This window comes from Saccostrea cucullata, unplaced genomic scaffold, assembly GCF_032062105.1.
Source record: "Saccostrea cucullata isolate Sc308-1 unplaced genomic scaffold, CSIRO_AGI_Scuc_v1 ctg1149, whole genome shotgun sequence".
In the NCBI taxonomy this organism is placed as follows: domain Eukaryota; kingdom Metazoa; phylum Mollusca; class Bivalvia; order Ostreida; family Ostreidae; genus Saccostrea; species Saccostrea cuccullata.
The window spans coordinates 131,830-153,474 of NW_026935988.1; the positions used below are offsets into that span (position 1 = coordinate 131,830).

Here is a 21,645-nt window from a genome sequence, read left to right on the forward strand (position 1 = left end):
GTATGTTTGGAATAAATATTAATTTTGCATCAAGTTTTATAAAAATTTTTTCATCTTCAGATAATAATAATAATCAAAAAAGTTGACCTTTTTGCAATTAATCTTTGAATACTATTTATTTTAATTACTAGTTAATAAATTTAAACATTATTTTTTGAATTAATAAATGACCTTTTTAAAAAATTACAACAATAAAATAATAAATATTTTAGAAAAAATTACAATTTCTAATAATGAAAGAAAAAGTTTGTTTAAGAATTAAAGTCGCAAAAATTCTAAATTTTATTGTGGACTTCTTTAATATATCTGTTCTGGTAAAGTTTGTTGAGGGAAGTTGTAAAACTGCTAAAAATATAAATACCTGGAAAAAAAATATTAAGAAGTCATTTATCAAGTGATTAAATCTTACTAGCTTCACAATGCTATTGCATATGTATGTTTGGAATAAATATTTATTTAACAGCTTACTAAGAAGAAAGTTATGGTTTCTATACAAATCTTGCCCTATGATTTTCTAAAAAATAAAACTAGTCTAAAAGAAAACTACTGCTTTCTGAATCAATGGAATTCCATGCAGAAAAAACATACAAATCGTTTTTCTCACACGTGTTTTAAAATGCTAATTGTGACATTTTCAACATATGCATTTGCCCGTATTGTCTTCAAAAGTTCCACAAATTTTCAATGGAATTTTCTTTCAGAAAATATTGTCCACAGGCATCGACCACAAAAATTTTGAGATATGTGATTTTTTATTTATTTATTTATTTTTTTTTGCACAACATATCAAAAAATTAAAGTGGGCGACAGCTGTGGACACTATTTTCTAAAGGAAAATTACCCTTGATATTGGCTAAATTGAGGCTTTTTCTGTTAGAAATGCAGAAATGAATCATATTTATGACGTCATATTTGCAGGTTGGTAATCCTTTGTGCCATATTCTTTCCTGATTTATCAAAGTTATATACTTAACTAATATTTAAGCCATTTTCAAAACTTTTTGATGACATTACATTTTTAGGGCACAAAAAATAGCTAAAACATACCTTCTTTACATGGTATAAACTTGGTTTGGGCAGTTTAGGATTTATAAAAAATGAAACGGTTTATAAAACAGCGTAATTAAAATGTTTCAACCAGATAAGTTTCTTTCGGCCGCGAAATAATTGTCTGGTTGACTGCAACAAAAATATCTGGTGACCACCAATTATTATTATTGGCGACTACCATTAACTTTCTAGCGGCTGCCATTATTTAAGTTGCGGTCGCTATATCTATTAAAAATGTACTACATGCACTGTAAAAAATACTACAGGCTTCCGTTGTATGATGACCTTCACGTTACAGGCTTTTCATTTCAAAGATTTAAATGATCAAGATTTTAAAACAAAATTGCCTTCCATAACATTTCTTTGCACCCCAACTCGACCCTCACTTAAAATATTAATATTATGGAAATATATGTACAAGATTCCCTGTAAGTTAATGTAATTGCAAAACTACCACAAAAAATATTTTCCTTGAATAAGGGACACGGTTATGTTTTTTTAAGTTCATGAAACTTTGGGGAAAAATCTTTTAAAATTTAATACAAAACGATTTACACTGTTGTTTTGACACTGACTTGGGGTTGTTTGTAGAGGCAATTATATTGAATAATTTTGTCATTAAGTAGACTCTCAAGAAAATCTTAAAACTAGTAAAAATGTTTATGAAAATATAACAAGAGGCTCATGGGCCATTTAGGTATACTTTTTCGGAAAGCGTACTTTTAGAATAGTTTTTAAAAAATTGTGGTAAAATATCTTAAGAAAAAAAGTTTAGTAGACTAGCGCATTGGGTGTAGGTCTTCTATCCGATTTCTAAATATAGAAGATCAAGACAGTAAAATGTGATCAAGTATTATCACAAGTACAGTTTGTGAAAGTAAAGTCATCATATTAATGATGTTAGGCGTCTTAAGTAACACAAAATGTTGAAATCTACACTTACATATAAAAGTAAGCAATAAATGATTTCATCCGGTTTGACCACAAGTGAAGTTATGTCCATTGACCAAAATTGACAGTCGTCGAGTCATTTTTTAATCCGTCCGGTACGACATTTTACGACCGTTGGTTATCTCATTAACTCCGCCTTGCTGATTTAAACAACTTTATTTGTAATTATGATTGAATTCTCATTATGGTTTTGAAACTGTAGCAATCTTTCGACACATGTAAATTCTTAATTTTTAGGGTGAGCCATTTTCCTTGATGACATATAGAAGTTCGTTTGATTCTACAACTATTGTTTTTGTATCCTTACAAAATATTTAGAAGTTAAAAAAATGCATGAAATGTGTTTTTAAAAAGTGTTCTAATATGTACGTATTTCTGAGCCAAACGATCAACAATTTTGTTATGTTTTCGATATTAAAGATAAATGTGGATGCCTTGAAAGACCCGCAACGGATATACAAATATATATACATGTACTGTAAAGATAAGCCATGAATTTACAAGTATATATACATAACTGTACTGTACACACACCATGAATCTACAAATATATATACATGTAGTGTATATACAGTATCTGTATATCTTGTATCATATATTGATATTTCAAAATCCTTGAAGTCAGGATTGCAAAGAACAAAAACAAGATGTATTAATGAATTTTCATAATCTTTAGTAGATTCTTGCATGGGATATATTTAAGCGTAACAGCAACTTAAATTTCTATTTTAATCTGTGAATTATGAACATGTATTTCATAGGTTATTACTGTTTGACATAGTTGAATTTGAACGAAGATTACTTTTAAATTATAAGAGTGACTGGCTAGTAAAGATGAAACAACTACCTACATTACGTATGTATAAAGATTTCAAAACCCATCTTGATACTGAAAACTACCTAAAAATGAATATTTCAAAATTTCAAAGATCTATTCTTGCTCAATTTAGATGTGGAATTTTACCAATTAGAGTTAAAACTGGACGATATAAAGGAGAATCATAAGAAGATAGATTATGTCATTTTTGTAGATGAAGTAGAAGACGTGTACCACTTCTTAGGTCACCTGAGTAAACTTAGGTGACCTATTGCTATCAGTTTTCGTCCTTCGTCGTTCGAAAACATTTAAACATTTTGAGCTTATTCTCTGAAAAAACTGAACAAATTTCAACCAATTTTGGTATACAGGATCTATGGGTAAAGGGAAACAAAAATTAGGAATTTCATGATACCTGCCCCCCCCCCCTTCCCGGGGGGGGGACCGCTAAAATTAGTGCAATCTTTAAAAATCTTCTTCTTTACTCCTGGAAATAGAGCAGTTAAACTGTTAGCCTAATTGTTATCAGCATTGATTCCCCTACCAAATTTGTGAAATTCATGGCCCCAGGGTCAGAGGTTCTAGTGCTAGAGCGGGGAAAATGCATTAATTTTGAAAATCTTCTTCTCTGCTTCTGAGCGTTAAATAAACTAAGTACATAGTTATGATGAGCAAGAGTGTCTCTGCCAAAATTTTGAATTTAAAGGCCCTACAATCAGGAGTTCTGGTGTTAGGACTATGATCTATTGCTTTTGATTATATTGTGAAAAATGCATTAATTCTTTGAAAATCTTTTTCTGTGCGCCTAGCTAGGCATTAAGTAACTTACTAAGAACATAACTATGATGAGCAAGAATACTTCTAATGCAAAATCTTATGCGTGAAAAGAAGAAAACACTTGCTGTGGCCTTCAACTCGACATTTAGATATATCGACGACGTATTGTCAATTAACATAAACAATGGTAATTTCCATTCCTACGTCGATACGATATATCCTTCTGAGCTTGAGATAAAAGATACTACAGAGTCTGACAATTCTGTTTTATACTTGGATATTTTACTTGAAAAAAAAAACGCTAATGGTATTCTAACAACCAAACTATATGATAAACGTGATGACTTTAACTTTTCTATCGTCAACTTCCCTTACTTATGCAGCAATTTACCTTCATAACCTGCATACGGAGTATATTTATCTCAGTTAATTCGATACGTAAGAGCATGCTCTACGTATGAACAATTTCTAAAAAGAGGTAAATTATTGACAAGCAAGTTGATGAAACAAGAATATCAGCAGTCTCGTTTAAAGTTCATTTCGTAAGTTTTATGGTCGATACAATGACCTTGTCTACAAATACAATTTATCATTGAGTCAAATGCTGACTGACATTTTTCGTACCAATTGTTAGTCCACTATTTATACACTGAAATTACGACGGATGTTTTCGTTATTTCCTGATCATGACAAGGAGCACATGGCGGTGCCGGTGACCGGTCGGCAGGAAATGCTCACTCCTCCATGGCACTTGATCCCACCTCTGATGTTTCGGAGGTCCGTGTTTGCTCTGCTCTTATTTTGTATTGTTTTATGGACGTTGAGATTGAATACTGTTCGTTATCTCCATATCCTTCTTCTACCAAAATAGTGAATTTCATGGCCCCAGAGTCAGGGGTTCTTGGGTTAGGGTGGGACTCTATAATGATTATATAGTGAAAATACATTAATTCTTTGAAAATCTTCTTGTCTGCCCATGGGTAATATGCAAATGAACTACTTATGATGTGCAAGGGCTCTTCTTCCAGAATTGTGAATTTCCAAGCCCTTGGGTCTAGAGGGGATGGGGGAAGGGGGCTCGACTTATATACTGAAATGAATTGTTTGAAATCTGCTCCTTGGCATCAATCAAACATTTTTGATAAGCAAGTGTGCCTTTTCAAAATTTTTGCAAAGTGTGGACCTAGGGTCAGAGGTTCATGTGTGGTAGGGGCACTTCTGATTATTGCTGAATATATCTAATTACTTAATATGTATTTTTTGTTCCATTACCTTGCCTATGGATATTAAGGAGGCTTGGGATTCTATAATTTAAAAACAAATTAACCACCAGATATAACTTAAATTTTAGATATAATATCTTTAGCTGTCAAATATCATTTGACAAAAAAAAAATCATACATATCAGTTTTTTAAATTTTGATTATTTTGGTATATCTTTATATATGGAGATCTTCTAAAGTAGATCGAAATAGTCTCAAAATGGCAACGACCACCCAGCCCCTTTAGATAACCAAACTAAGCAATTACTAAGTTTATAGTTATGATTAGCAATGGTGCCAGCCTCTTTCAAAATTACGAATGCCATAGCATCTACCTTAAAACATGAACAAAATTCAATCGTTTGAAACTTGTTGAATGATTCTCAGATGGGCCTCTTGTTATTAAATTGTACAGAATGTTTCAATTTCAGATCAGATTTATTTACTAGTATTAAATGCAACTCAACTTTTTCTATGTCAGATATAGATAGTGTAAAAAATTTTTCTATGTCAGATTTAGCCATGTGTAAATTTTCTTTAACAAATTTTCCTCGGCAGACCTAAAAATATTTATACCTTTCATATAGGCAATCTCTGTTGTATATTGTTGTGTATATATTTTTTATTTATTTTTGTTAAAAGTGATATATAGATCCGAGGGGCTGGGTGTTTGGATATTAATTATATTAAAATTTTGTCATTGTATTGTATAACACATGTCACTATAATAAACAATTTACTTACTTACTTACTATATTGCCTAACCAAAATTCTTAACTACATGTGTAATACAACATCAGCCTCTTTATGATTTACATCAAATTAGGGATATGCTTAACACCTAATTACTTACAATTGACATACGTCGCTGGGGAGAGTAGGTACTTGCGTCAGTGCTTTAGCTTCGCAATCAGCAGATCTTCCAGTGCAGTCTAACGTGGACCGACAGGTACACGGACTACACGCCTCAGTCATAGCTTCAAATAACAAAGCACAGAAAACCAAGGTCCACAGTATCCCATTCATCTTTCAAACTGGTATGCGTTGTCTAGGACGAATTCAAATTCTGTCGCACTAGATCTAAGTTAAACACTTACGTACATTTGCTTAGGAGGTTTTTGCATCCTGTAGATGCACATGAACACGGGTGCGATGCATAATATTTAAGTAATACGGATTTTGAATCATTTATATTATTTGTTTTGTGGTAAACGGATTATTTTAATACATCCAAGTTGTATCTGTAGTTCTATGATCACTAAACCCATGAATGATTAACAAAAACCAAATATAATACCTTCACATAGTAACTAATATTGTTTTGAAGTTCCAAAAATTATAGATTAAATGTAGACTAAATAAATTGTCTCCGGCCAAAATTGAAAATATTACACAGATTTTCCTTGACAGGTGTTAATTGATATTCTCTTTAGTATATACGCTGTGTCGCCACTATTAGCCAAATCTCTATTCCTCAATAATGCAAATATTAAACAAATTAACTCTCATCCTTTTTTGGTTTCTTGAATTTAACTACTAAGAATGGCTAATGGCTAGAATTCGTTACTCGTTATATGTTACAAATTTAAAATAAAGAGTAAAATCTTATATTACCAGAGTTTTGTGTTTTGAGGATTGCTTTTACATTTCTGGAGCAATTAAAGTATTTATATATTTTTGCACGTACGAGGGGTGATAAAAAACCATGGATATTCACTTTTCGTGCTTTTTTATTTTCTCAATATATTCAGATCATATATAGATGTATTTTAAAATCATACTAAAATCAATCTTTCTTTACAAAAAATTCAAACACATTCGTAATAATCAAACACGTCACAACCACCCCACTGGCTTTTTAAAAAAATTTGATGAGAATTTTCACATTGAACTAGAAACAATTATTTTGAATTTTCAAACATTGTATTTTGTAGTATCTGTGCGACTATCCCATGGTAAGACTTACTGTCTGTATTTCGTCAGACGGCGGGATAGTCACACGGGCTCTCTTCTGCACGTGGATGCCGAGCAGACCGGACGTGTCTAGGACAGCAGTAGAGCGTGGAGTCGATCCAGGCCAGAACCGACTGTGTTTGTATATATTGTTGATAATAAATATTTATAAAGAACTCCCTCAACGGTTATTTTACTGGCGCCCATTTCGCGGGGCCTGGAGATTCCCATCCTGCTGACAAAGTAGGATTTTTACAGGCATCGGTTTTAGCCGCCATTTTTGGTGCTGCTAGGTACATGAAAACACGTGTTCAATTTGTATGTATTTCTCTTGAATCGGCTTTCTGAATTGATTTGTAGATATATTATATATATATATTGTCTGTGAATTTATTTGAATATTAGTATTTTAGACATTTTATTATGGATATGTCCATGTCAGCTTACCACTGAACAAACAGCCAATTTTAGCATATGGCATAATGAGGAACAAAATTTGTGAATTTCACAGTGCCGCCACTGTCCCTGTGCCCCTTGGACCTGAGGGGTGGGACCAAAAGCACTAAAATTAAGGCAATCTTTAAAATCGTCTTCATTACTCCTGGACGTCAAGCAGTCAAACTTCGCATTAATGTAATGAGAATTGAGTCATCTACCAAAATTATGAAATTCACGGCCACGTGGTCAAAAGTTCTAGTGCTAGGACGGGACTATATAAAATATACAGTGAAAATGCTTTATTTCTTTGAAAATATTTTTCCTTCCTCCTGGGAATTAAATAAAAATTTCTGACAAGCAAGAATGCCTCTTCAAAAATTTTGAATTTTATGGCCCTACGAGTAGGGGTTATGGTTTGGGAGCGGGGTTCTGTTGATTATATAGTGAAAATGCAGTCTTTGAAAATCTTTTTCTCTGCTCCTGAGTATTAAATAAACTAACTAAGTACATAATTATAATAAACAAGAATGCCTGAAGATTTCATAGACCCAGGTTCAGAGGCTCTGGAGTTTGGGTTCTACTGATTATACAGTTAAAATACATATATTCTTATCATCTTCTTTTCTGCTTCTGGGCATTAAGCATATGGAATATCTATATAGTTATCATGAGCGAGGGCCCTTCTTTCAGAATTGTGAAATTCAAGGCCCCTGGGTCATGGGGTACCATAGAGGTGGGCTCTACTTTTAAACTGAAAAATTGGTTGTTTGAAATCTGCTTCTTGGTTTTAATCAAACATTTTTGATAAGCAAGAGTGCCTTTACCAAAATTGTGAAATATGTTGACCTAGGTTCAGGGGTTCATGTGTGCACATGGTAGAGGCGCAATTGATAATTGCTGAATTTTACCGATTAGTTAAAATGCAGGTTTGTTCCCCTACCCTGCCTATGGGTATTCATGATGCTCAGGTGACCAGTAAGGCCTATAGACCTGTTGTTTCTGTGTTCACCTACTTTTCCTCTGGGTATTAATAAATCACTTTGAAAGCATGCTACGAGTACATGTATAGCTAAAATGAGCAATGGTGTTTCAAAATGTTGAATTCAATTGTTTGAAAGGTGTTACATGATACTCAGGTGAGTTTTCAGGCCCATGGGCCTTCTATTAAACTCAATGTCCCTCTTTCCTTTAAATCAAGTAAAACATTTAACCAAAATTGCATGCAGATAAAAAGGAAAATCCATGGGTTTCCCAGAATCAAAGGAAGCAAACAACTCACCAAGTTTCTGTGTACTATGTTTTTTTGATAGAAAATATTGTAAATGCTGGCGCTTCACTCTTAACTGCCGGATGTCTGTTAGGATGGTGCTGTTCAGATATAAAATTTAACTTTATTTATTTGATTTATTCTGACACCAAATACTATTCAAGTACGAAAGAAACAAAAAGAAGATACTACTTAAAATTTCACAATTTATTGAATTCAATAATCTCTTAATGAAGATAATAATTATTATATTAGCCTCCTCAAAATAACTTAAAATTAATTCCCGCAATTTTTTTTTTTTACAATTTCTCCCAAAATAACATCAGAACTCAAATGTCTGATTCAGCAGATCAACCCTGAATATTTGACTTTTCATCAAATAACTTCACTTATTAATAAATATATATATATGATCAAATTCCCAAAATATGGAAATATGTGAACAATCCAAATTCCTTAAAATAGTTCTTAACAATTTCAAGCAGGTTTAATCCAATTTAATACAAAATGAAGGAATAAACTTACATTTTCCAAAAATTGTCTGTACCCCACTTGCTTCTCTAAAACCCAAAATACAGACAAACTGAAAACCAACGGATTCGTTCTATTTATACATTGTTAAAATTCGTTAAACGCATTTACTTTAAAAATACGTTTACAAAGAAAAGACTTTGTTTACAGTATTAACACAAAAAGTCTCGTGCAAGATGGTTCCATTATTAAAACTTACAAACAAGTAACATTATACAATCAAAATACATTAAAGTACTACTATTCATTCAAAATCTCCTATATCAATAATAAAACTATTATTTTGTTTATTTACATGTTCAACGTCATCGTAATGAAATTCACAACGTATGGATATTAACAGAGGTGAAATCTAAAAACGGCAATTTCACCCGGAAGTAAAGGTCAACCTTGAACTTACAGAAAATACTAACAGACAATTTTCTTTATATAATGTGCAAAATAATAGAATTACAATAGTATATATTATAATTGCATATTACCGATCCCATATTTATAATGTTAAATACTGCTATCCCATGCATATGGTGTGTTTATCTTTCCCAACTTATTCGACAAACATCCTCTGAGTACGACCGAAAAGCAATGTCATATCAAATCTTTGGGGTTAAAAAAAAACAATTGGGTGCCCTCTTCCGACCGACCGACTTAACATGACCCGACTCAAAACTTTTCCAATCTACAGGAAACAATTATTATTATTATTATTACTATCATTATTATTGCATTTTGTATTGTAGATATAGAAAATTAAGCATTGGATATTTTCAGGTAAAAAGAACTTTCTCGCCTATCTGTCGACCCACTTTTTTCATCCTAAGTCGGAATTATTATTTTAAGGATCTCCGATCCTCGGTCAGGAAGAATAACTCTCTAATTTACAATTTAAAAAGTATCAAAATGAGACTTGAAAATTCATTTCATGCAATAATTTTCATTTTATACCTCTCATTGTGCTTCAGGGTTCTTTGAAGCTCTCCAAAAGGACTTATAAAGATTCAAAATTTTTGCCCCTAAAATATTTTCAAATTTCGTATTTAAAGAAATTGAAGTTCATTGAAATCAAACCATAGTTACCAATGTTTATTATCATGATATGAAATAGGAAGTGATTTATGGTGTTTTGCAATGATGGAAAACTTTAAATACTGTGCATTGTAAAATGATCGAAGTAAATTGAAGAAATTAAAGTACCCAATATGGATAAAAATTGTGCAACTTCTTGAAAAGCCTGGATATCTATGATTTTTATTTCTAGAATGTGTTTATTGATCAATTTTGAATTTGGAAAATACATACTAAGTGCTTTTTTGTGCATTTCCTGAAAATATGTTTGAAATTTACTAATTTTCCCATTACGTATAGTATGATTAACTTTAAATATGAAGTTTGAAGAATTATCTGGGGTAAAAACACGTTACATTGAGAATTCTAAGACAATTTTGTGAGCACTTTCAATTAGTCAATTCCTGATTTATAACATTTCTATAACCCAATCATGGTTTGTACAATAATACATAAAGATAAGTACGTAACAACTAATACGTTCCCTTTTTCTAAAGGTGAACAATTGGTTTCTGAAGTTGTTTCTATATTCTCCGTTGTGGTGTATATTGTTTCGCTTTCTGTTTCTGGAATCGTTGTGGACATGCTGTTCATATCGTAAGATGTTTCAGGGATCGTTGTTGACACGGTGGTTATGTCGGGACAGGTAAAGTTTGAAGCTGATAGATTGACCAATGACGTTCCATTCAAGTTTTCAGGAGTAGAGCACTGCGGAGTACCGGATACAGTGACACGTCCAGATTTGAGGAAATCGACGAAGCCTATCAACTCGCAATCGCAGTGAAAAGGATTATCATACACAGCCCTGGATAAAAGAATAAAAATGTGTATCTATATTCAGGAATTCCACTATTACTTTTTCAAAACCATTCGCTTACAAATACGAGGGTTCTCCCAGAAAACGCGAACGTTTTGAATATTCCAAATACTATTTAACCAACACTAATAAATTTTGCATGCTGTTGGGAAATCATCTTTCATATATTTTGACAAAATATTATAGGCCTCTGATATGCTATGCATTTTAAAACAGCATATCCATTATCAGTGTTCGGCGCACGACAATTTTTCGACTTTTACAAATAGCAGTGCAAATAAACTTTTCTTTGTTATCAGACTATGCGGCAATGTTTCTTTGACATTTGTTTGACCATGCAGTAAAGAAAATCAAGCCACTTTCAAGAATGCTTTCTTACATAATATTATATCCATTGAAACGTACCACGGATCTAAAAGAAGTGTAGCACCTTGAGCACTGACGCCGAAAAAAGAATGACTTCAAAGTAGAAATCTTCTTTCACTTCAACGTTTGTTTAAAATATATACTCAAAAAATTATCAAATATGTTTTAAAGACGCATATATCAAATATTATATATTTTGTTCATGATCTATGTACTTTTTTCGGCATTGAGCATCTACAGTGCGACGTCTTCAATTTATGCGTCATCAATATTTGGATAGAAATCATTTATTGTTTCAAAGGGTACATCTCAAAGTTTTGTTTCAAACGAAAATTGTATGATATAAACAGGAAAGCTATAACTGTGTGATTTTATATTTACTATATCCAACTCATTTCCACCACAGAATTTTACATTTGATGAAATGATGCTCCAAAAACATATGTCGTTAATTAGTAACAATCGGAAAAAACTTACAATTCCTTCAAGTTAGACAAGCCGATGAATGTACCGTTCTTTATTGTGTTTATACTGTTACCGTCCAGAAATCTAAAATAAATTGTAAGGAGTGAATTATGTCAAAAGCTATTTTGTTTTCCCGAAAAATATACATAGAGGTACTTCTTTTTTTAAGAAAATTATAAAAAGTTAAACGTCATTTATCGCGTGAGTAGTTCCGCCTAGCTTCACTAATACATGAAATTAACACAGTATAATCAGAGTTGGGGCAATAAGTGCTTTGTAAACCTCGAAATGTTAATGAAAAAAATTAATTCATAAAATTTTATAGTTTGGGCGATTGTTATCTCAAACATAATTTAAATAACGATTCTTACAGTTCTTCTTATCTTTTGAAATCATTGAATGAATCAATATACATGGGATGTTACAGTTTTGAGGAATGATATCCCGAAAACCTTGAATGTCATACTTACAGTCTCTTACTTTGTCATATTATTGAATTATAAAATATATGGAGCATTGCAATTTCCAAGAATATTTTAAATACCGAACTTATATTTTCTCTGATTTTGTAAAACCATTGAATGAATCAATGCATGTGATGTTATAATTTTGGGGATTATTTTTCCAAACATATTTTAGGTAAGATACGTTCACTCTCTCTAATTTGATCAAATTATTGAATTAATCACTACATGGGAAATTAAAATTTGGCGGATAGGTAATCCAAAAATATTTTAATTAACTAAAATGACAGGGTTTCACTGAACGCACTTGCCTCTTTTACGTTTTATTGTTGTTTTTATTGATGATATATTATTAATATAGATCTAGCTAGAATTCTAGATCTGCAATATATTGTGAAAAGTGAAATTCTCATGTTTGTCCACCTTGAAAATTCAAAATAATTTCAGGTTTTTTAAGAAAAATATAATCATAAAAAGCAGTGATCATATGAAAATGTATTACTAGCCTCATAATTTGTTTAATGAATTGATACCTCAAAGAATATTGATACATTGTAGCAAGACCTATAAGAAAAAAAAACTTACAATATAATTAAATTTGTCAATCCCATGAATGCTCTATCCTCTATTGTAGTGATATTGTTGTCGTATAGCCTTCTGAAAAAAGAAAGTGTGAATGTCAAAAGCAACTTTTTTCAGGCAAAATAAATGTTTTTCATCCTTAATGTAAAGTAGAGGTGTCCGAGAACTGTCCATGTATTATGTGAGAAAACGAACTGTGCGAGACTCGAAGGACCGAGAATAGTTTTTTTCCTCTCAAAGAATGGACAGTTTTAGGACTTTATTCTTCTTAAAACATTTTCTCTATTGAAATTATTCTTGAACTCCGAATAATATGCATGGAATTACACTTGAATTATTCTTATTATTCCCACAATGCTACCACAGGGATATTAAATCTTATTATATACAACCTCCACTTATTTCTCTTTCAATCTGAATTACACAATCCACATAAACTTATCCTTTGAATCCTTAATTTTTTCAATGTACATATTCGAATTTTTTTCAATGTACATACTCGAGATACATTTCAAATAAGCCAAGTAAGCTACATCCATCATACTGTTTGTTGTAAAGGCCTTGTCCATCATTTAAAAAATCCAAATAATGATGCTATCGTTCTTGAAATTGAATCAACGACAGAATATTATATTTGATGAATTTATGCTCTAAGAATATATGTCGTTAGGAACTATTAGAAAAAAACTTACAATTCCTTCAAGTTAGACAAGCCAATGAATGTCCCGTTCTTTATTGTGTTTATACTGTTCCCGTCAAGAAATCTAAAAAAAAAAAAATTGTGAAGATTGAATTATTTCAAAATCTATTTTATTTACAAAATGTTTGCTTGCTAGACTCTTCCTGACATTGCACTGCCTCCCCTAACAAGAATTTGAACAAGACCACTACTATTAATGAAAAAGACATATGAAACTGTCTTGGTGCTCTTGCAATTCTTTGCTTTTCTCAGACCTTTCTTTCTTTTTATTTCAAGTGCATCTTATTATTAATTTTTTTGTTTTGAGGGTTTTAAGCAATAGATTCAGATTTCATTATGTGTTTGAAGATTAAATATTTAAAGATTCAATAATGAGAGAAATGCAAGAAAAAAAAGAGAAAAACTATGGTTTTTGAGATTGATAACAGCAGTCTCGTTTGTAGTCTTCATCTAGTAAGTCCTATGGTCGATACAATGGCCTTGTTAGCAAATACAATTTATCGTGATTGAGTCAAATGCTGACTGAAATTTTTCATACTAATTGTTTGTCCATTATTTATACACTGAATTGAAGACGATTTTTTTCCGTTATTTACCGATTATGAAAAGAGCACACGGCAGGTATAACCAGTCGGCTGGGTATGCTCATACCTCCATGGCTCCTTATCCCACCTCTGATGTTTTAGATGTCCGTGTTTGCTCTGCTACTATTTTTTTTTTATTGTTTTAAGGACTTTGATATTGAATACTGTTCTTTATTTCCACATCACAATTTTAATATTATGAACTTGAAGTCTCTTAAACTTTGTGAAATCGAATTTTGAATGAATTAATGCATGTGATATTACAGTTTTTAGGAATGATATCCCAAAAAACTTTTTTTCTCAAAATGTTTGTCTCTACTCTTGTCAGTTCATTGAATCAATAAATGGAATATTACAGTTTCCTGTAATATTTTCAATACCAAATTTACAATCTCTCAATGATTTTGTCAAATCCTTGAATGAATCAATGCTTGATAAATTACAGTTTGGAGAATAAGTGTTCAGAAATATTTTAAATAATGAACTTACAGTTGTTCTAATTTTGTCAAATTCCTGAAGGCATTGTCGTCTATTGTGGTAATACTGTTGTGGTTAAGATCCCTAAAAGAAATTGTAAAAAATGAATGTCAAGTTCTTGTCTTTATCAAATAAAAACTTCATAGTATTTTTTACCTCATTTTAAAAAATGATAATAATAATGATAAAAAAAAGCAGCGATAATGTACAGAATTCATACTAGCCTCAAAATTCTTAAGGTGAATTAATACTCCATAAAATATTAACAATAAGCACAATTATGAAAAAACTTACAATGTCACTAAGTTTGTGAAAGAAATAAAGTCGCTTTCTTTTATTGTGGTTATCTTGTTCCTTCCCAAATCCCTGAAAAAAGTTATAAATAATGAATGGCAAGGGCAATTTGTTAGAAAAGGAATACGCTTAAAAGTCATTTATCAAGTGATTAATTCATACTAGCTTCACAATGCTATCGCATATGATTGCGCCCATGGGAAAAGGGCCCTTATGGCAATTTTTATACATTTTGAGTTTTTCACGGATTTTGATAGAGTAAGGTTAGAAGTTGTCAAATATGAATTTTTATGGTCCTACGTCTACTCTAAGTAGGTTTTTCTTCATTTTAATCTAAGATACTTTAACAGGTTCATAATGACGTCATGTTTTTCAACAACGTCAAACGTTTGCCTTGTTCTTCCGCAAAGCGGTAATTAATAGTTGTATAATATTTAATATTTACCCGTGCACATTATTTTTATCTCATTGTCTCTTTTAATTATTAATAATTATTTAATAGTTATATATATATTATGGATTCATCAGTGTAGAATTATGAGTGACTGCTTGTTTTACAACTTTTCTTCTGAACAGCGGGCGACATCCATTCATTTTTTTTAAACAATTATTTTCTCAAACAAAATATTTACTACACGCAAGAGTCATTTGATAAGCCTGCAGAATTCATAAGAAAATTATTCTAATTTAAACATTGCTCTCGATAGGTCAATATGTAATTTATTTGCCTGAATTCAGCATAAAACGATATATCTCGAGTTACCTTACCTGTGAAAATAATTTTTTTAAAAAATTATATCTGGAACAACAATACGCTACCTAAATGCAACTGCGAAGTGAAAATTTATTTGATCGTTCTTTTTTCTAAATTTTATATAAAGAAAGAAAAACTGTGAAGTGTGATATCATGTTATTACGATAAACAATGGACAGTGAATACAAAGGAAATTCGGTTGATTCACTGCATCTTAAGGTTGTCTGTCTGCATAGGGTCAAAAATGACACTGCTGTTTGAAAAACATAAAGGATACACAAAATATTTTTCAGTCTAGCAGTAAAAATATTTTAATATTTACCGATCAAAAAAGTGGAAATTTTATAAGCAAATGAATAAATTATAATCCGCACACATTTACACAATAGATAGACACGGGATTAATATTGGTAGGATTATGTGTGTGTTGGTGAAGAGGGGGGTGGTGGTAAAAATCTAAATGGCAGAAACTTACAATTCTTGTGAACACGAGTTAAAATAAATATATATTTTTTTACTTCCCAAGTCTTTGGTGCACAATGGGTGTCTCTCCTACACCCAGTACCATTAACCCTACAACTTGTAAATTCACTTTTTTAATTAAGGTTTGAAATAATACTGCATATTACCGGGTATTCTTTATTTTATATTTGTACCTTTAATTCTGAACATTGCCATTTTTAAAATAGCACAGCGATCATGAGCACTGCGAACCTGGAACTGAATTGCTATGAATTCAGTCTTGTTTATCAAGTATATAATGACACCCTAGATTAACAAAATCTTGTTATTTTTTTTAATTGGATGGTTTTAGAAGCACACCAATAGAATTAAATTAAGGAAACCATTTACATAATTTTTTAAAAAGAATTTCGGACAAAATTGTTTCGTCGTTTTTTTTTTTCTCATTAATTTAAAAAAAAAAATATCCAGTAGACAAATCAATAACTTTATCCTGTAATTTTTTGAATCATGCATTTTAATGTATAGATTTTGTAGGGGTAGGGGTGGGTTAAAAATTAATAACATTTAATTGTCCATACCTAAATATACAGACAGTTACTGTTATGTATGATATATTTTTCCTGACAATTGTCTAGATCTGTGAACTGGCTGAGTTTTGAAATGTCAGATTTTTGTAGAGATGTAAGCATCTTAGAAAATTCATCATATTTTTTGTGACTTAATTAAAAAAATTCCCTTTCATTCTAATGATTTTGTTTTCTAGTTTTATTTTATGAAGTGAATTTTACAGAGTATGAATTCCATTCTGTTCCCGTGCCAGAAGCTTTGATATGCTAAGCCTTGTAAAGCCTTACATGTTACGGAAATATAAAAGGACACCCCACCCCCATCCCCTGCACTACGGCCAAATAAAACAAAATGCAAGCATGTCGCTGCGGTTTTATGTCGTGTATTTTCAGCATTGAATTTTATTTAATGTCAGCATTTACATGAAGAAATAAAACCCAACCCTGAACTTATAACGGTTTTTTTGTCAATCAAAACAAATAAAATCATTATATGTGCTTATACATGTATAATGATATTTATCCATAATTTGATGGCATGTTAAACAATATATTCCACACTGATAAGTGCAATGAGATTATAAGTCCAGTGATGAAATGGGTTTTTAGCATGATAAGTGATTTGTTGAGAGATATTCAATGCTGATCGAGCTTTTGTGAAAGACAAAGTTCTTCATGGCTTCAGGGATTTATTTGCAGATAATGCTTAAAACATCTGAACTCTGTATAAAAAAAAAAGCACGTACATGTAAGTACCAAAGAGTTACATGTATATTAAATTTGGAGATCTTGAAAATTAATAGCCATACATGTAGTTTAAATAACAAAAAAGATTTTTTCTTTCATTTTACAGTATTTTATTATTTTGTTTGTTTTGAAAACTCATCTTTTTCAACAGAGGTCCACATTTGTCAATATAAGATAAATAGATTCAATATATATTTTTATCTATACCCCCCCCCCCTTTCTCTCTCATCAGATTTACTCTTGACCAGCTCTATTTAAGTTAGTACATTTAGAACATTTTTTTTTCATTTTGCTTGTTTTAATTTCTCTAAATTGAAGTATCTTAGCGCAACAAGAAAATAATTAAGACAAAACAACATGTATATTTAAAAAAAAAATGAAATTCGTTATTAAATTATTTCATGCAAAAAAAGCTATATGGAAGAGAGATTAAAAAAAATAAAGTACGTATGTTTAATGCTACAGTTTTCCTTTTTTTCTTTGTTTTTCCTTTTCTACATTAATGGGACCTTGTTCCCAAAGTACAACAATATTTTTTATTCAAAAAATCATAATTATGCTGACAATTAAAAGTGTTTCTATCTCTTTTATAATCCGGGAGAAAATAAAATACCCCTGTTACATCGATTGCTGACATCAGAGTTATCTCTCCTATTTTTTATTTATAGAAAATAAAAATCTTGACTTACACATTTTTGCTAAATTTGTAAAAACGTAGAAGATGTATGTTTTTCAACATTAGAACAAACAATTTAACAAAAGATTTAAAGATCAATGTTCTATCCGTCTCTGTCTATCAATGTTTACATGTGATGGACGGGATCGCGAGAGTAGTGGAGCGGATCTCAAAAAAGGAAGACAATTTTCCTTTGCAATATTTTAACAATATACCCCTGTCTAACATGTATCCTAAATCTAGTATAAAATGTAAATAAAATTTATTATAAAGGTTAATAATCCTATCAGAAAAGCAGCTTGTGACAAGAAGATGACAATTTGTAGGAAAACTATTGGTATTAGAGACGCATAAAATGTTTGTTAAGAAACCAGTTCTAAATGTTTTTATTTATATCTATTAAAAAGTCATTTATTGATTAAATTAATTTATCAATGAAAATAAATTCCACATGTTGGAAACAATTCAAAACACATCACATCTTTATGACGTTATTTCTCTGTTTTAGCAAAAATGCCATAAGGCCCTTTTGTCATGGGCGCAATCATATGTATTGTTGGAATGTAATTTACATTAACATTAACATTGAATTAAAATTGTATAAACTGGGTTTGGTCAATTTAGGATTAAATTTTATGAACAATGAAACAGTTCATAAAAATGTTTCAACCAGATAAGTTTCGTGCAGCCGTAAGATCCTCAGTAAGTAAACGCAGTTGCAAGACTACCATCAAAACATGGTTTACATGAAATAAGGACATGGTTATGATTTTTGAACTTCATAAAACTTTGGGGAGGGGGATCTTTAAGAATTTAACAAGAACGATATACCCTGTAAGTGTTGTATTCGTACTGACTTGGGGTTGCATTGAATTGATTGTAAAGGCAATAATATTGAATTATTTTGTCATTTAATAGACTCTAAGGAGATTCTTAAAACTGATAAACATGTTTATGAAAAATATAATGACAACAGGCCCATGGATTATACAAATAAACTGTTTTGGAAGGTGTACTTTTAGAGACAGGAATATGATTGTACCTTTTCCTATTCCTGAGAAACTTAGCAGATATATAACATTTTAACAGCAGAAAACGATCATAATTTACAACATCATTTAATATAACCAAAAAAAAAAAAGAATACTTGTACAAGCTGTACATGTATCAGATCTCAAAGATTTGTGAAAATCAAGAGAACTGTTTTTAAACAATTGTCAAAAATATATGAAAAATAAAACTTTACTAGCGCGTTCGAAAACAAATTTCTAGCTGTGCCCTGCGCACCATTTATGCCCTGATATAAAATTCTTGATCACTAGAGGTGGTCTGTGAAGTTGTCCCCCAGTTATAAATCAAATAACAAACAATCACTGACGATCATATCGCCTAGAAATCATCAAGTGTCTTAGTGTCCTTACCAAATTTACTGAAATTCCGGTTGACCCAGTGTTGTGAACAATTTTCAACTTCTTGTAAGCTGCTAACTTAATACTGTTGCTATCTATTGTAAATAGTTTTATGTTTGTTAATCTCTTTACAACAATATTTCATGAGAGGAATTCATAATCTTTCTATTGTTTTCATTTTTCACAGATTTTCAAAAGAACCCTGAAAACGCCATACTGTCTGCTTCAGCACGCTCTTCTAGCGTCAAACGCCACGCATCATGTAACTTTTAGTTTTCAAATAATACAAGTGTAAATAACACAAATACAGAGAAAAATAGTGTTATATAAAGGAAAACATTTGCAAATGTAAAAATATAACACCACTGAAAACAATGCGTATCTATACCTGTACAAATACAAGTACGGGGTCAAGAGGTCATAGATGTGCGTATGGATAAACGTTCGACGTAATTTCTCAGTGACGTCATAAAGGGTCAACGCGCGTTCAGTGGATTACATACATGCCGTTGGGTTTGAAAAATAATGCATTTCACACGTTGAAAAGTAAAACTCAGGCAAACTTAAAGTATGAATAAGTCACAAATGTAAATATAAGTAATAAGGTATCATTTTAAAACATCTATCGGGCTATAAATACGGGTTGGTTCGAGATTCGGGCTTCATGGAATTAAATCTCGTGACCAACCCGTATTTATATCCCGATAGATGTTTTAAAATGATACCTTATTTCTTAAATATACTTGTACTGTTAAGACAAACCATGAATTTACAAGTATATAAACATGTACTGTAAAGTAATTTTTGTGACACAATAGCGGTGTTTTTCTTTGAAGTTTACTGTTCTGTATTAGCAATACAGTACGGGACTATGGTGGGCGGAGCTACTTTCCGTTCTGTACTAGCTCAGTATACCGTACTGTATTTGCCAACTATTCTGTATCTAAAATACGGCATGGTCTAAAAATAAATCTGATTCAATTTAGCAAAAGCACTATCAAATTGTAAATGCTGATGTTTTCCTGTTACAAATTTTGAAGAAATACCCGGTATTTATCCTGAGAATGTTAAATGTAAAAAATTTTAAAAACTTATTCCACACAGAATCTACACGTAATTTAGATCCAAAGGAAAAGGAAAATTCGCAAAAACGGAAAACATCCTCTACACGTAATTTCGATTCAAACGAAAAGGAAAATGCGCAATAACGAAAAACATCCACTCTCCTCGTACAAAATCATTCAACCATTTTTTGTGTTTTTATTCTTAAAAATCCTTATCGCTTACGACAGCCACACGTCTCGTTCACTTAAGAAAAAAATAACAAGTTTACTTAAATGGGAATTGAAGAGGGTCAGTCACGTGATCAAGTCATGTAAAGGCTACGCACTCGTTCACCCCAAATTTGTATCTGCCAAACAGAACCCGTCTCGTTCTCAAAATAATACTTATTGATATTTCAAAATCCTTGAAGTAAGGTTTGCAAAGAACAAAAACAAGATGTAGCAATTGATTTATGAATTTGTATAATCTGTAGTAGATTACTAGTATTATATCAATTGGTTTACATGCAAGCTGATATTTAAGTGTAACAGCTATATTGCCTAACCAAAAATCTTAACTACAACTGTAATACAACATCAGCCTTTTTATGATTTACATCAAATTAGGGATATGCTTTACACCTAGTTACTTACAATTGACATACGTCGCTGGGGAGAGTAGGTACTTGCGTTAGTGCTTTAGCTTCGCAATCAGCGGATCTTCCAGTGCAGTCTAACGTGGACCGACAGGTACACGGACTACAGGCCTCTGTCATAGCTTCAAATAACAAAGCACAGAAAACCAAGGTCCACAGTGTCTCATTCATCTTTCAAACTAGTATGGTATGTCTGTGACTAATTCAAACTCTGCCGCATTAGATATACATCTAACACTTACGTACATTCGCGGTGGAGGTTTTTGCATCCTGTAAATGCACACGTATATGGGTGCGCTGCATAATATTAAATGTAATACGGATTTTGCATCATTTACATTATTTGTCCTGTCGTAATTGGATGGTTTTAATACATCCAAGTTCTATCTTTAGTTCTATCTTCACTAAGCCAATGATTAACAAAAATCAAATATAAAACTTTAACATAGTAACTAATAATGTTTTGAAG

General features: G+C 31.4%; 1 protein-coding gene across 1 annotated transcript; it reads right to left on the minus strand.

The window, feature by feature from the left end:
- Positions 1–8,775: 8,775 nt before the first annotated feature.
- On the minus strand, positions 8,776–21,405 carry LOC134244427 (slit homolog 1 protein-like). Its single transcript, XM_062726692.1, has 5 exons — positions 21,175–21,405; positions 14,861–14,932; positions 14,579–14,650; positions 13,498–13,569; positions 8,776–10,916 (listed from the first exon to the last, which is right to left on the minus strand). The coding sequence occupies exons 1-5, from the start codon at positions 21,345–21,347 to the stop codon at positions 10,532–10,534; spliced, it is 774 nt and encodes a 257-aa protein (XP_062582676.1). The 5' UTR covers positions 21,348–21,405; the 3' UTR covers positions 8,776–10,531.
- Between the last annotated feature and the right edge of the window lie 240 nt (positions 21,406–21,645).